An 11,993-nucleotide genomic window follows, 5' to 3' on the forward strand; every position below is an offset into this window, starting at 1 on the left:
TATACCTGTGGCTGGCTGGTTTCTTACTTTGTGTTTTCTGACTCCCATCTGTATAGTACTACCTACCAAATGTATAACTCATCACAAATCCGGGCAACTCCCAAAATATATCACTATGAAATTCAACCAGCACAAAGTTCCCAGTGGAAGTAAAGTCTGCAACCTTCTCTGTCCCACAATAAGGGCCAACTGCAGGTGATGTAGGTCGGCTTCCATCATGTATAAGCAGGTAGTCATAGATGCATCTGTCACTGTCTTCCAGCTCAAAGGATAACATTTTGAGAGATATCTGGAGAAAATACAACCAAAGCACTTTGCTTCCAGGTTATATCCTTTTCTCTTAGGCTATTTGTGCTTGTTACATACAAAGTGTAAATTCCTTATGTGCAGGCACCGGTTTTTGTACTGTATTTGCACCACATCCTGATTGCATATTGTAATGCAAATTACTAGCAAATTATTTGCTTAGTTCATCAGCATTTGGATTGGAAAGAGAAGCAGGGGACAAGATTGATCTTGTGCACTTTAAATTATCATCTCTAGAGAAATATAAAACCAGCACCTGCGCAATGTGTCTCAGTTTTTTAGTGGGAACTCTTACCTAGGGATTATTCTGAACAAAGCCTACTGGTACAAGCTAAATTCATAAGAGTTCACACACACATGTAGATGTTTTCCCTTGCTGAACACCTCTGATACCAACATCCAGCATAAGTTCTTAAACTGGATTTTTGTGTTCAGATTTTTCCTCTGAGAAAGCTGTAATGTCACTTTTTGAGCAGGCAGTTATTCTCCAAGGCAAAAAGAGATTCCATTTCATCCACTGATGAAACCCAGAAATAAATTCATCTGTGCCTTACCTTGAATCCTACTGGAGAACAGATGACCCAGAAGCATGCTCGGTTTTTGGGGTATTTATCGGGGTAGTTTGGAGAGGTGATAACTCCATTTGAGTCTGTGAAAGTATCTCCACAATTCACTGAGGAGTAAAGGAGAAAAAACAGAGAAAGGCATATTAACGAGAGTATTCTGGCAGTAGAATTGAGTTTGCTTGTACTTTATTATATTCTCTCTTCAAGCCAAGAAAAAATGTGCTACCATGAAAATCTACTGCTGACATTTTATTTCTTTGCTCCATATTTGTACCAGCAGCTGTACTGAAGGAACTAAAAACATGGCTGCTAAATAACCTTTGGAGGACAGGAAACAGCTGCATCTAAAGCTATATCTGTCTTTACAATTGAGTGTTACCATATTAGCATAGCATTCTAATGGTTTTAACTTACTGCACTTTCAGGAAAGAATTAGCTCAAGTATTCAGATTGCATTATCAACCTAGATCTAATGCTATCTAGAAATGACTCCATCAAGACTGATGCAAAAAAAGAGTAAAAATGACACATTTCTAAGACTTCAATTCATGCTTTAAAAAAGTTTGTATTTTGAGTGGAAACAAAGCAGTAACAAGTTATTTGGGCTACTGCCTTCTAACTGAAAGCATGTCGCAGCACAACAGAATTTTATCCAGCAGTCCGTAATGCATTTCCTATCTTTGTAAAACAGACACCCCTCAGCTGGCTACAGTAAGCATGATGGATCATGTGACATGAAAGCCTTTAATTCAGAAAGTGCAAGTTACCCAAAGTTAGTATCTCTCCCATTGCATAAAATGCCACAAAACCTTGAACAACATATTGGCTAGATACTGGCTTTACATCTCATTGATAAGATTTCTTGTTGAGTTCTGCAGTCTTTGTGCCCTTTGGCTGCTCTGCTCCTATTAGTTACAGTTGTTGCATTGTTTTTTTAAAAATAAATTTTTCTAATTATGTGAAGAAGCCTAGCAGGCACTCTCAGAAGAATATGAGTGGGTTCTCAGGATTACTAACATAAGACCCATGCAACATTCCATTTTCTGTTTCCTGCTAACCTTCAGCCCCATCATTGCCTAGCCTTCTGCATTAGCATTTGCTATGGAAGTGCAAAGAATAACCCAGAAAAAACCTGCTCTGGAGTATATATTCAAAGATTTCAGTTCTTCCATACAAATATATTAATGCTGTTCTCCAAGCTCTGTAAAGGCATGTTCATACCCCTGTTGTAGGAGGCTCTGAATCCTGTGGCTGTAATGCTCTCATCACTTGCAAACTCTACCAGCATTGTTGATCCAGATGCCACTAAGGAGGGCAGCGGCCCCTTCCCACAGTATTTGTCCAGCAATACAGGGGAATTCTTGCTGTTTCCATTGTAAATTTTTATATAGTCAGAAGAACAGTCTGAGGAGGGTTGGAGATCAAAATCCTCAAACTGCAGGAAAATCTTGAGAAAGAAGAAAAGAGATGTTTGGCTTAATGCCACACACAGGGAAAGATTCAAGCCATCTAATTGTTATGTAGTGAACTAGGACTTCATATTCATTTTACTATCCATGTATCACTGAAGCTTTACTTTCTGTGTAAAAAGAACATAGAATTTCACCTAACTACCCTGTTACTGAGCACAGTGATTGATGTTTGACTATTGCTTGTCTTTGAAAAGCCATCCAGTCTTAACAGGACAAAAATCAAGTTAAATAATGCATCTGATAGTCTTCATAAGTCTTATGAAAATTGTTGAGACTGTCTTTTCATTCACTGCGTAACAAAATAAATGTCTCAGTCCATGAAAATGACTCCCAGAGGGTAGTCATAATAATGAAATAATGCTTTGTAGCCTTGACACTGTGGTTCAAACCTTTCCTCTCCTAATAAAAATTACCTTACTTTGACGGATGCGGATCAACCACAGGCAGTTGCTGTTGTTTGGGTATGGGGATGGGTGATTGACAGAGGAGAACGAGCCTTTGGATTTAAGCAACACAGAACTACAGCGATCTGAAGGGAAGAACCAAATAGTGCTGAATAGTGAAAAGTGCACAAAAATCTTCTAGAAATGCCTGAAAAGTATCCCCAACAATTTTAATCAGTCAGGCTTGTGAATTATTGAAAGTTAATTGTTTTTTCAAGAAGGCAGCAGCTTGGCACAGGGACAAGTCTGTTTCCACCAGCATACCAACCCTCTGGTAGGCAAGAGAGATGTATTAAAAGAACTGCAGGCTGCTTTCCTCTGAGGGATGTCTGACAGTGCCTACAGACATCAGCTGTATAAGGGTCACATGCTTTCCATCTACAGCACTTACTGCACTTGTAGAGCTTGTTGATTTTAGCTACATCCAAGTTACTCAGCCCCTCTCTCTGTCCAATGGGTATAGAGGGGTCAGGAACTGGTACAATAGTCTGTTTCCCTGGACTGCTGGAGAAATCATACCTGTAGAAATAAGAAATCACATTTCTAAATCACATCTCTTAAACAGTGGAGTTCTCTAACTGCATAATCATATTCATGTACCAGTTGCCCAGAATTTCAAGGGAAAATGGCAAGAAGCTTCTCAGAGACCAGCCAATCTTCCCTGAAGATTTTGTGTGCAGCAGCTGAAATCAAGCAAGAAACCAGAAAATGCTGCACACTGTCCTGAGTGAGGAAATCTTCACCAATGTCCTGGCAAAATGAACTGAATCCCACCTTCATCGTTCCAGAGGCAGAAAAGCAGGAGTAGTTCTGTCTTAGTTACTACCTATATTTGCTCTCTGCAATTTCCTGCCGCCTGCTAGACAAGTTTTATTTCACAGTTTTGTTCAGAAGTTGTTACTTGCTAGTGGAAATAGGCATGATACAAACTTGTACATTACAGACTAAAATGCAACCTTAGACAGTGTTGCAGATGATATGAGGCAGCACACAATATCTTAATGATATAAAAACTTCTTTCTCTCTGTACCTAAATATTCTTGCCTATGATCAGCTATTACTGTGTTAATGAAATAATTCAGACTTCAGAACTGGTTTAGATAGTGACTCAGCAGAGTGAGACTTTGGACCATAGCCACGCCAAGGCCTCTAGCAAGAGACAAGAGCACAGCGAAATAAAATGTCCTAATTTTTTCTTCTATCAACTCAGTTTTCCAGGAATCCTGCTGACAAAGGAAGTATACTCACCCTTAATTATGTGCATTCACTCAATTCTAAGGGAACAGCAGAAGTCATTCCCTGCACAGAGTAATTCCTTCTTTCTAGATCTGAGCAGAAGATCTGAAAGCTGTTTGCTCCTTTGAAAAGATGTATCCGAAAATAACTTACGCGCCATAGTGCATCACTGAAGAGTAGTCATAGGGAAGGCCCAGATTTTTTGAATTCACTTTTCCAAAGTTTCCTTGTTCCCCTGTAAGGTAGGAAAGCAACATTTCAGTCAGAACAATTACTGTTGCTCTAATAATACACTATTTGCTGGCATAATCCTAAAAGGATGTCCTTCAGATCCCAAGAGATATCCTTAGGATACAAGTACTTGTTCTCATGAGATCTTGGATCTATCAAAACCACCAGAGCCTTCTGAAGCCCATGGGGAACACATTTTCACCCAGTCTAGCAGCTTTCAGAATATAAACTGAATCAAGTCAGAGTTTCAATATAATCATTGAATCCATTCCACTCGTCAAGTAAAGGTATTCATCTGTCCATCTTCATGAGGGCATCTCCAAATATATTTCAGTGCATTATCTTGGCTATTATAAGCATCCAGCTGATGTCCTCAAACCTGCATCCATACCTTGAAAGGGAAATCACTCTTATCACCTAGATCAAAAACTCAGAGGTATGTGTGTGATCAGCCTGTCTTGCTGAGTCCTTCCATCTAAGGGTTATAATACAGTTTGCCTGTAAGTTGCACCCAAGGGCATGTTATCAGCCATGTTCTGGCTTTGTCTCTGGTCAAACTCATCAGCAGTGATTACAGTGAAGTGATATGACTCGCATGAAGCAAGGGCACTAAGTAAGATCAGCTAGAAACATTGTCTGAATGTAGCCGATGATGTAGCCCCTCTCATCACAGCTGCTGAGCATCTAATCACTTTTCATCTGTTTAGCCTTAAAAAGCCTGTATGAGGTAAAAAAGTATTACACTGATACAGGACTGGGCCCCAGAGACACAGACTAGAATTCGTGTCACCTAACTTTATTATTTCTCTGAGTTTGGCACTGAATTTATTCATCAAGGCTCCCAGGATAGTCAGAGGAGAGGGAGAAAAAGACACAGTTGGAGGGAGTTTCATCTGAAGGCACCTATTGCTCTCCATTGATGGGAGAGCATGAGTGCTAATTGCACCCTGGGTCTCTTGTCCATGATAATACAGGCAAGCAAGCAATGTCAGAGCAGAGAGCTGAATGCAGTCAGGCTGGCCTTAAGGCTAATGCCCTAGCCACCGAGAACTCCTTTCCAGTTCAACATCTGTACCTTCGTTATTGTAACTAGCGGTTTGTAAACGACAAACCATCTGGACAAGAGTTTAGGGTTGGATGCTTGTCAGAAAAATCTCTGGAGCCTGCACAACTTGGCTGGCAGGCTTGCAATCAGAGCCAGTTTCTTCCAGTAATGTCCTTCAGCACTGGTCCCAATGAGGGCTAGTAAACACAAAGAGAAGCTTCAAAATCCTGAATTATATAAAGTTTGGGGATAAACATGACTTTGCAGCTTTTCATAGCTCAAAAACTCAGTTAAGGCTCAGACTGGTTCTCAACAGCATTGACTTTCCTGACTTGAGTTTTTATCTCAGTTCCTCTTATCTGCTATACTGACTTCAGAAAGAATTATCAGCAAGCACACAACTTCTTTTGAGGTGATGAACAGAGAACACAGTTCAAATGCAGTGAAATATTTAAGCATATGGCTACTGTTTGGCACACAAGCTCTTTGCTGAATTGGTTTGCTAAAAAAAGAAGTAACAGCAGTCCGGCTGGACAGAGGCACTGCCAGCAAACTACTATCTGCCTCATCACATGCCAGAGAGATTTGGCCGTCTAGACCCGCACACGTGCGGGGACTTATCCCATCTTTTCCACTCTAAAAAATAATCTCCCTCCAGCCAGATTCTAAGAGCAATGACTCAGAAGAACTGAAAAAGAAGCTTTGGCTGAAGTCTCTGAATATTTTTTTTCCCAAAAAAGTTTGGGAAAAACAAGCTGAGTTTCAAGTAGCTAAGTGGACAGCAACTGATCAGGCTGCATTTTGTCAAAACAAAGAAGTAGGATGGCTTCCAGGGTGAATTGCTGGGTAAAAACAACCCCCAGCAAACATCCACAGTACTGCAGCCCTGGCAAGAGAAAAACAAGTTGTGTGGGAGAGCTGGGAAGTTGCAAAAGGTCTTGAGGTCTGGTTCTGCACCACTGAGGTCCATGGGAGCTCTGCCATCAGCACTGTTAACAGCAGCATGTTTTTACAGGAGATGTACACTAACAGTCCTCCTGAACATAGCTGTGTTTCTTCATTTCCTTTTCCCTGCATATCTTTACATTTTTCCCCTACAGTGCTTGTGCTGCATACATGCTGCCTTCTAACTCCCTTGTCATGCCAATCTTCTCAGCCTCCACTCCTGGTGAATACTGTTGAAACACTTTAGGTATACCCCACCTCCTTTTAAATAGTCCTGTCTTCACCTCTTCCCCTTCTTTTATCCTTTTGTGATACGATGCCTGAAACAGGGCTTGGTTACATGTGTATCCTTTAGGAATGATGACATCCAAACCTGTGGGCTTCCCCCTGCAAAACTAGTGTAAAACTATGTTTTTGTCTAGTATTTTTGGTTTAACTTCATCTTTTCAACTCCTCTTTCCTAGCATATCCTTTGCTAGCATTTCAAGTGTGGCACACCCTTGCTGTACAACAGCAAACAATTCATAGCAAAATTATACCGTAACACTAGAGCTGAAACCTCAATAAAGAACAGCACAAATGGAATTTACTTAGAATATCATGGGAATAACTGAAAAAAGTTGAGAACAGTGTGTTAGGAATTTGCAATAAAAACAATCAAGTTCCATCTGGAGAGAAAAAAAAAAAGATATTTTCAGCTGTGTATGACACTGAAGAGTTGGATCTTATTTGTTGACGAGACTTACTATAATTTCGTATTCAATTGTTCAGCCTAATTTACTATTATTTACTATAATGAACTAAGTACACTATTATCTTTTCACAATTGTGGTGGTTTGTCCAGCTCTCATAGCTGTCAGACAAGTGATTCCTTGCATCCTTTCTTCCGCTACTTTCCTTCTGTGTACCACTTTCTCGCTTTCCCTGGGACCTCCTACCATTTTTGCTCCCCTCCTCAAAAGCCTGGACCTCTGTATACACTCCCATGTTCCAAACACACAAATCAAGGGCATGTGCCCAAACCATTTATCCTGCATTCCTTTCCCTAAATAACATTCACTTGTTTTCCCCCTACAGATTTACCATTGCTCCTTCATTTCATGGCAGTGTATATTCTTCTGTCCTCAAGGAGGGAATAATTGCAGTCCTTCCTTGCACATCATGCCAGGTCCCAGAATTTTGCACATACTAGTGGTTGCATGTGCTTCTATTCTCTCCACACTGAATCCCTAGTTCATCTCCATTTTAGGCTATGTGCATTTCACTCTCTGCCAGTGCCAAGATGCCTATCCGCTGCCTCCCCTATCTCCATGCCTGTCCCCAAGATAGAGTTGCTGTGCAGTTCCCCACTATGATCCCCAAATGTTATGTTTCACCCCACCTCAGCTAAAATTCCTGTAGTCCTGCCTCCTGGCAAAGAGTTTGCTACATTTTACAATCCTGATGCTCTCGGTATTTGGGATAAGGTGAATATGGGCTTATGATGGATATCAAAATAAGAACACAGAGCTACTTTCAGGCTGCATCTGCCTTGGAGGACCACACCAATGTAGGTGTGGCCACAAATTCCCCTAGTACAGACACCGAACAAGAATTCCATCACACTGAATGTGCTGCTGCTGCAATTCAGCCAATATCAATCATGATTCTTATTTCCATTGTTTCTCCTGTGAACAGCATTCTCCTTTATCTGAAAGTACATGTTTTCTCTTAAGATTTAGTGGGCATACCTGCGACAATGTGTTCCCACATAATCTTGACAAACTTGTCCCGATCACTGCGTGCCTGTTCATGGATGAAACCTAGTGCGTGGTTCATTTCATGCTGAATCGCTCCTTTATCCATGCAGCCATTTTTCACCAGGCCTACTGCTTGACGTCCTCCAATTTTTCCAAAGTAAGACCAGCAGCTAAGAGTAGGCAATCAATAACCAAAATGATCACATTCAGCAAACACAAAGAAATAGGTGTACTGATTTTACCACCAAGGGGCTCCAGATGTGCAGCCACAGAAGGAGACATGCAAATAGTCACTGACATGAGATATCTAGGCTTCCAAAAGCTGCCAAACTACCTCCGAGGAGAAATAAAGCCTTTGTGATGAATATGGCAAATTTTGAAACAGTAAAATGGCTATATCAAACTAAGATGAAGCAGTTTAAATAGTTAAGCAAAGAAACTGAAACAATTATACAACTTTAAATTTTTTACACCATTTAAGAAAAATATCTCATTTTGAATTATACCCCATTATCTTTAAGTCCACACTCACATTTATTCCTGTGGCCTATTAACTGATGTAACTACCAGTATATCTAAAGAAAAATGAAAAATTGCACCTGCTGTCTGAATCTTGACTCCTAGGATAAAAAAAAGAGTAATTACTTAAATTCAGATCAAAACAAAAGAAGCTGAAAGACCTTCTGAGTACTTTCACTCTCAGGAGACGGGAAGCTTACCTCTGCCCATGTTCAACATACACATAGTCCGTTTCTGTGGTGCGATTTACAAACTGCACACAGGTCAGCGTGGAGATCTCTTGCAGAGCATCAGCAATCCAAGACCTCTCTGTCATTGCTAGAAAGAGAAAGGGGCCAGGAGAAATCTTCCTTGGTTAATCAAAACCAAGGTGCATCGATGGGGCGCATCCCTTTAAAACTTCACAGCATTCCTTAACTTTTTGTCATACAAGCATAATAGAGAAAAGGACACAAAGCCTTCAGGGATCTTCAAGTTGATTTGAATTTTAAGGGAAGATATAAGAATTACAGCTGGCCCTTATGCATATTCTATAGGTGACAGCTGATGGAAAGCAAAAGAACAGAAGAAGAATGAAACAGTTTCAGATACTTCAGTCCAACTGTTTGTATCCCAAATGAGCCATCTGACCGTAGCTAAGCACCAAAACTCCATTTTGTTTATCAGAGATAACAAATATTTGCCACACACCCCTTGGAATCACTTGAGACAGCGTTCAGAGGCTCTGAACAGCACAGTGTTTCCATTCAGGTACCAAATAAAGATTGGAGTGTTTATCTACTTTTGAACATTTTGGCCTAATTTGGCTTCCTCAGTTATGAATCATCTACAACTGATTTGTATCTCAGTTTCCTCATCTTTGAGCTTTGGAGAGAGGGAGGTACATGGAATAACCCTCACCTAACCACAAGAGTATATGCTGCAGATCTGGAAGCACATGGGCAGAGCAGCAGCCTAGGCAACATAGAGACTGGACTTCCCTCAGCTCAAATGGTAACAGAGGTTCCCCAGGAATGGGAATCAGCCACAGGCTGTATTTCACTTCCATCCACTTTCTTTCAAGGTAGCATCTTTTAAGAAGGGTCTGCATGGAAACCTCAGTCCAGAGGAGCCTCAGCAGGGGTAAGATAGACCTGCACAGCCCATATGAAGTCTTCTGGAACAAAATCTTCTACATTAAGGCATCAGTCCTGCAGCCTTTTGCACAGGACAGAGCTACTGACTGACTGAATTGCAATAAAGGAAAAAATATCTCCAAGGATTTTTCCTCCATTTTTGCCTCTACAAGATTTCTAGTGCAGGCATATTTGAGAGAATTGAAAGAAAATAATAGTGTTCAAAAAAGTGCTCCTAATGGTGATTTTGGCAAAAATACATTCACAATGTGAACAAATTATATTTCTTCTTCTGTACTTGCTAAATATCAAAGTGCATTGTAGCTAGCAGGAATGAGCTGATATTTGTGATTAAAATTAATTAGCTGGTATTTATGTAACAACTACTGCCCTAGCAGCCACATATTTTAGTGTCTGTAACTGAAATTTTTGGAGTCTTAGCCAGACTACCATAGGGCTAACAGACTAGCAAAAGAGACATGTCAATAAATTCTCATTTGGACAAAGATTGCTTTTGGTGCATGCCACAGAAATGTAAAATAATAGAGAGTATAGGGACTGGAAGATCAAAGCTAACTTTACAGAATCCATTTGCATACACTCACAGAAATCAGAAGAGATGGTAATTGGAACCTTGACTAGTCCATCTTGTGACTTGGGCCATAAACAACTCTCACAGTTAATTGCACTGCGTCGTCCTCTTCTCAAGAGGATGTCTCCTTCATACACAACTATCTCGCTACCTGGCAGGTGAAGAAAATAAAGAGTACACAAGGCACAGAGAAGGCAAATAAGACATGCAAAAGGGAGATGAGAGGTACACACTAATCAAGCTTTTGTACCTTTGGAAATTTCTTTCACTGAAGTTCATTTCCCAGTAATGTGAAAAAGGATTAGTAAATTAAGACCGAGTGAATCTAGGATTCACAATATGCTAAGACTGGTTAGGTCTGCCTGGCTTCCTGGATAAAAAAGATCAATGTGGATGTCATAGTGCAGCTGTAATCAAAGTTGAGATATATAAAATATATTTTAGCTTAAGAAGCTTTGGGAGCCTTCAAAGTGGAAGGCAAAGTATTGTAAGTCAGTATTCTCTTCATTAGAGCTTGTGGAATTAAAGAAAAATAGTAGCTGACCTCTCTGAAAATGGGATGAATCATACAAAAGAAACGACTGTTTTTTATTATATATATTGAATGCATGCAAGCTATTAGTTTCCAGGTTAACTGTTAATTTGACGTAAGACATTGTGACATGCTCCTCAGTTCTGACTCCAAAATACTTGGAATATGTTTCTCACAGACAAGAGCTGTTGGTTATTATGCCAAAAATGTACAATATTCTTGGGTACAGAAGACAGGGGAGTGCCTTATATCACATAGGAAACAAATCAAAGTGAAAAGGATTCTTATTTGCTGAGGCTACATATGGAAAAGAACATTCCATGTAGCAATTGCTCAATAAGTCTTCTTAATTTCTTTATCATGACAGCATAAATAATCACACTGAATGAGACTTAAAAACACTACTGAATTCTGTGAATAGTTTTCCACTGATGCTAGAAAATATTTTCAAAGAGAAAAATATACCAAATAATGACAATGAGGTATAGAAAAGCAGTCCCACCAAAACCTACAGTTATTTATATAATAATTACAATCAAACTCACCTAAGTCACTGTTTCTTCTAGCTATCTGCAAAAAAAAAAAAAAAATAATAAAAAATTACATGCTTATCTCCATACCAGAAAGCTTCTACCATGTAGAATCACAGCAGTAAAACTTTGTAACTAATTTTAAGATAGTCAGAGCAACTCAGCAGCAGCAATGTAAATTCTCAACATCTAGGAGCAGGGACACACCTGGACAGGTTTACTCAGTGCAAAGTTATAGAGAAATGCAAAATGAGTTAGCAGAAGAAAGTCCTTCATCTTCACATTTCCAAGATGATCTTCTCTGCTCCACAGCTCAGTTCTCAAAGCTGTGGTTAGTTTACTTGGGGCAAGTTTTATGGGAAAGCTGCTGCTGTTGTTAACAAGTGTAACAAAATTAGATAACAAGAAGTATTTTCACAAAACAAACAAGCTGCAGGACCTCTCAAGAGAATTTCCAGGCTCTCATTTCTTATTTATCTTCAGAAAACAGAGGAAGTGGAGCAATAGGAAAGAAAATCCTGCAACTTTAAAGTGACTCATCTTTAATTCTAAGAAGAACCCACGAGCTGCTGCAGGTCCCCTCACTGCTGACCAAGGGACAGGATATCTGGCAGCAGTCTGTTTACAGCAAAACTCAAGGTCAAGGAATTCTTTGATCCATCCACACTGACTACCTTTCCTAGAAACTCCTTAGCTTACTGCCAGGAGCCACCCGGCTCTTC

The 11,993-nt window shown here is 40.0% G+C and overlaps 1 protein-coding gene across 1 annotated transcript; it reads right to left on the bottom strand.

The window, feature by feature from the left end:
* Window positions 1–58: 58 nt before the first annotated feature.
* On the bottom strand, window positions 59–11,566 carry LOC101910453 (astacin-like metalloendopeptidase). Its single transcript, XM_027778519.1, has 12 exons — window positions 11,479–11,566; window positions 11,287–11,311; window positions 11,142–11,175; window positions 10,223–10,356; window positions 8,703–8,820; window positions 7,975–8,153; window positions 4,177–4,258; window positions 3,179–3,306; window positions 2,758–2,873; window positions 2,094–2,319; window positions 861–979; window positions 59–289 (listed from the first exon to the last, which is right to left on the bottom strand). Exons 1-12 carry the CDS (start codon window positions 11,545–11,547, stop codon window positions 59–61), a joined length of 1,461 nt encoding a protein of 486 aa, XP_027634320.1. The 5' UTR covers window positions 11,548–11,566.
* Between the last annotated feature and the right edge of the window lie 427 nt (window positions 11,567–11,993).

The sequence above is a fragment of the Falco peregrinus genome, chromosome 1 (genome assembly GCF_023634155.1).
Source record: "Falco peregrinus isolate bFalPer1 chromosome 1, bFalPer1.pri, whole genome shotgun sequence".
Lineage (NCBI taxonomy): Eukaryota > Metazoa > Chordata > Aves > Falconiformes > Falconidae > Falco > Falco peregrinus.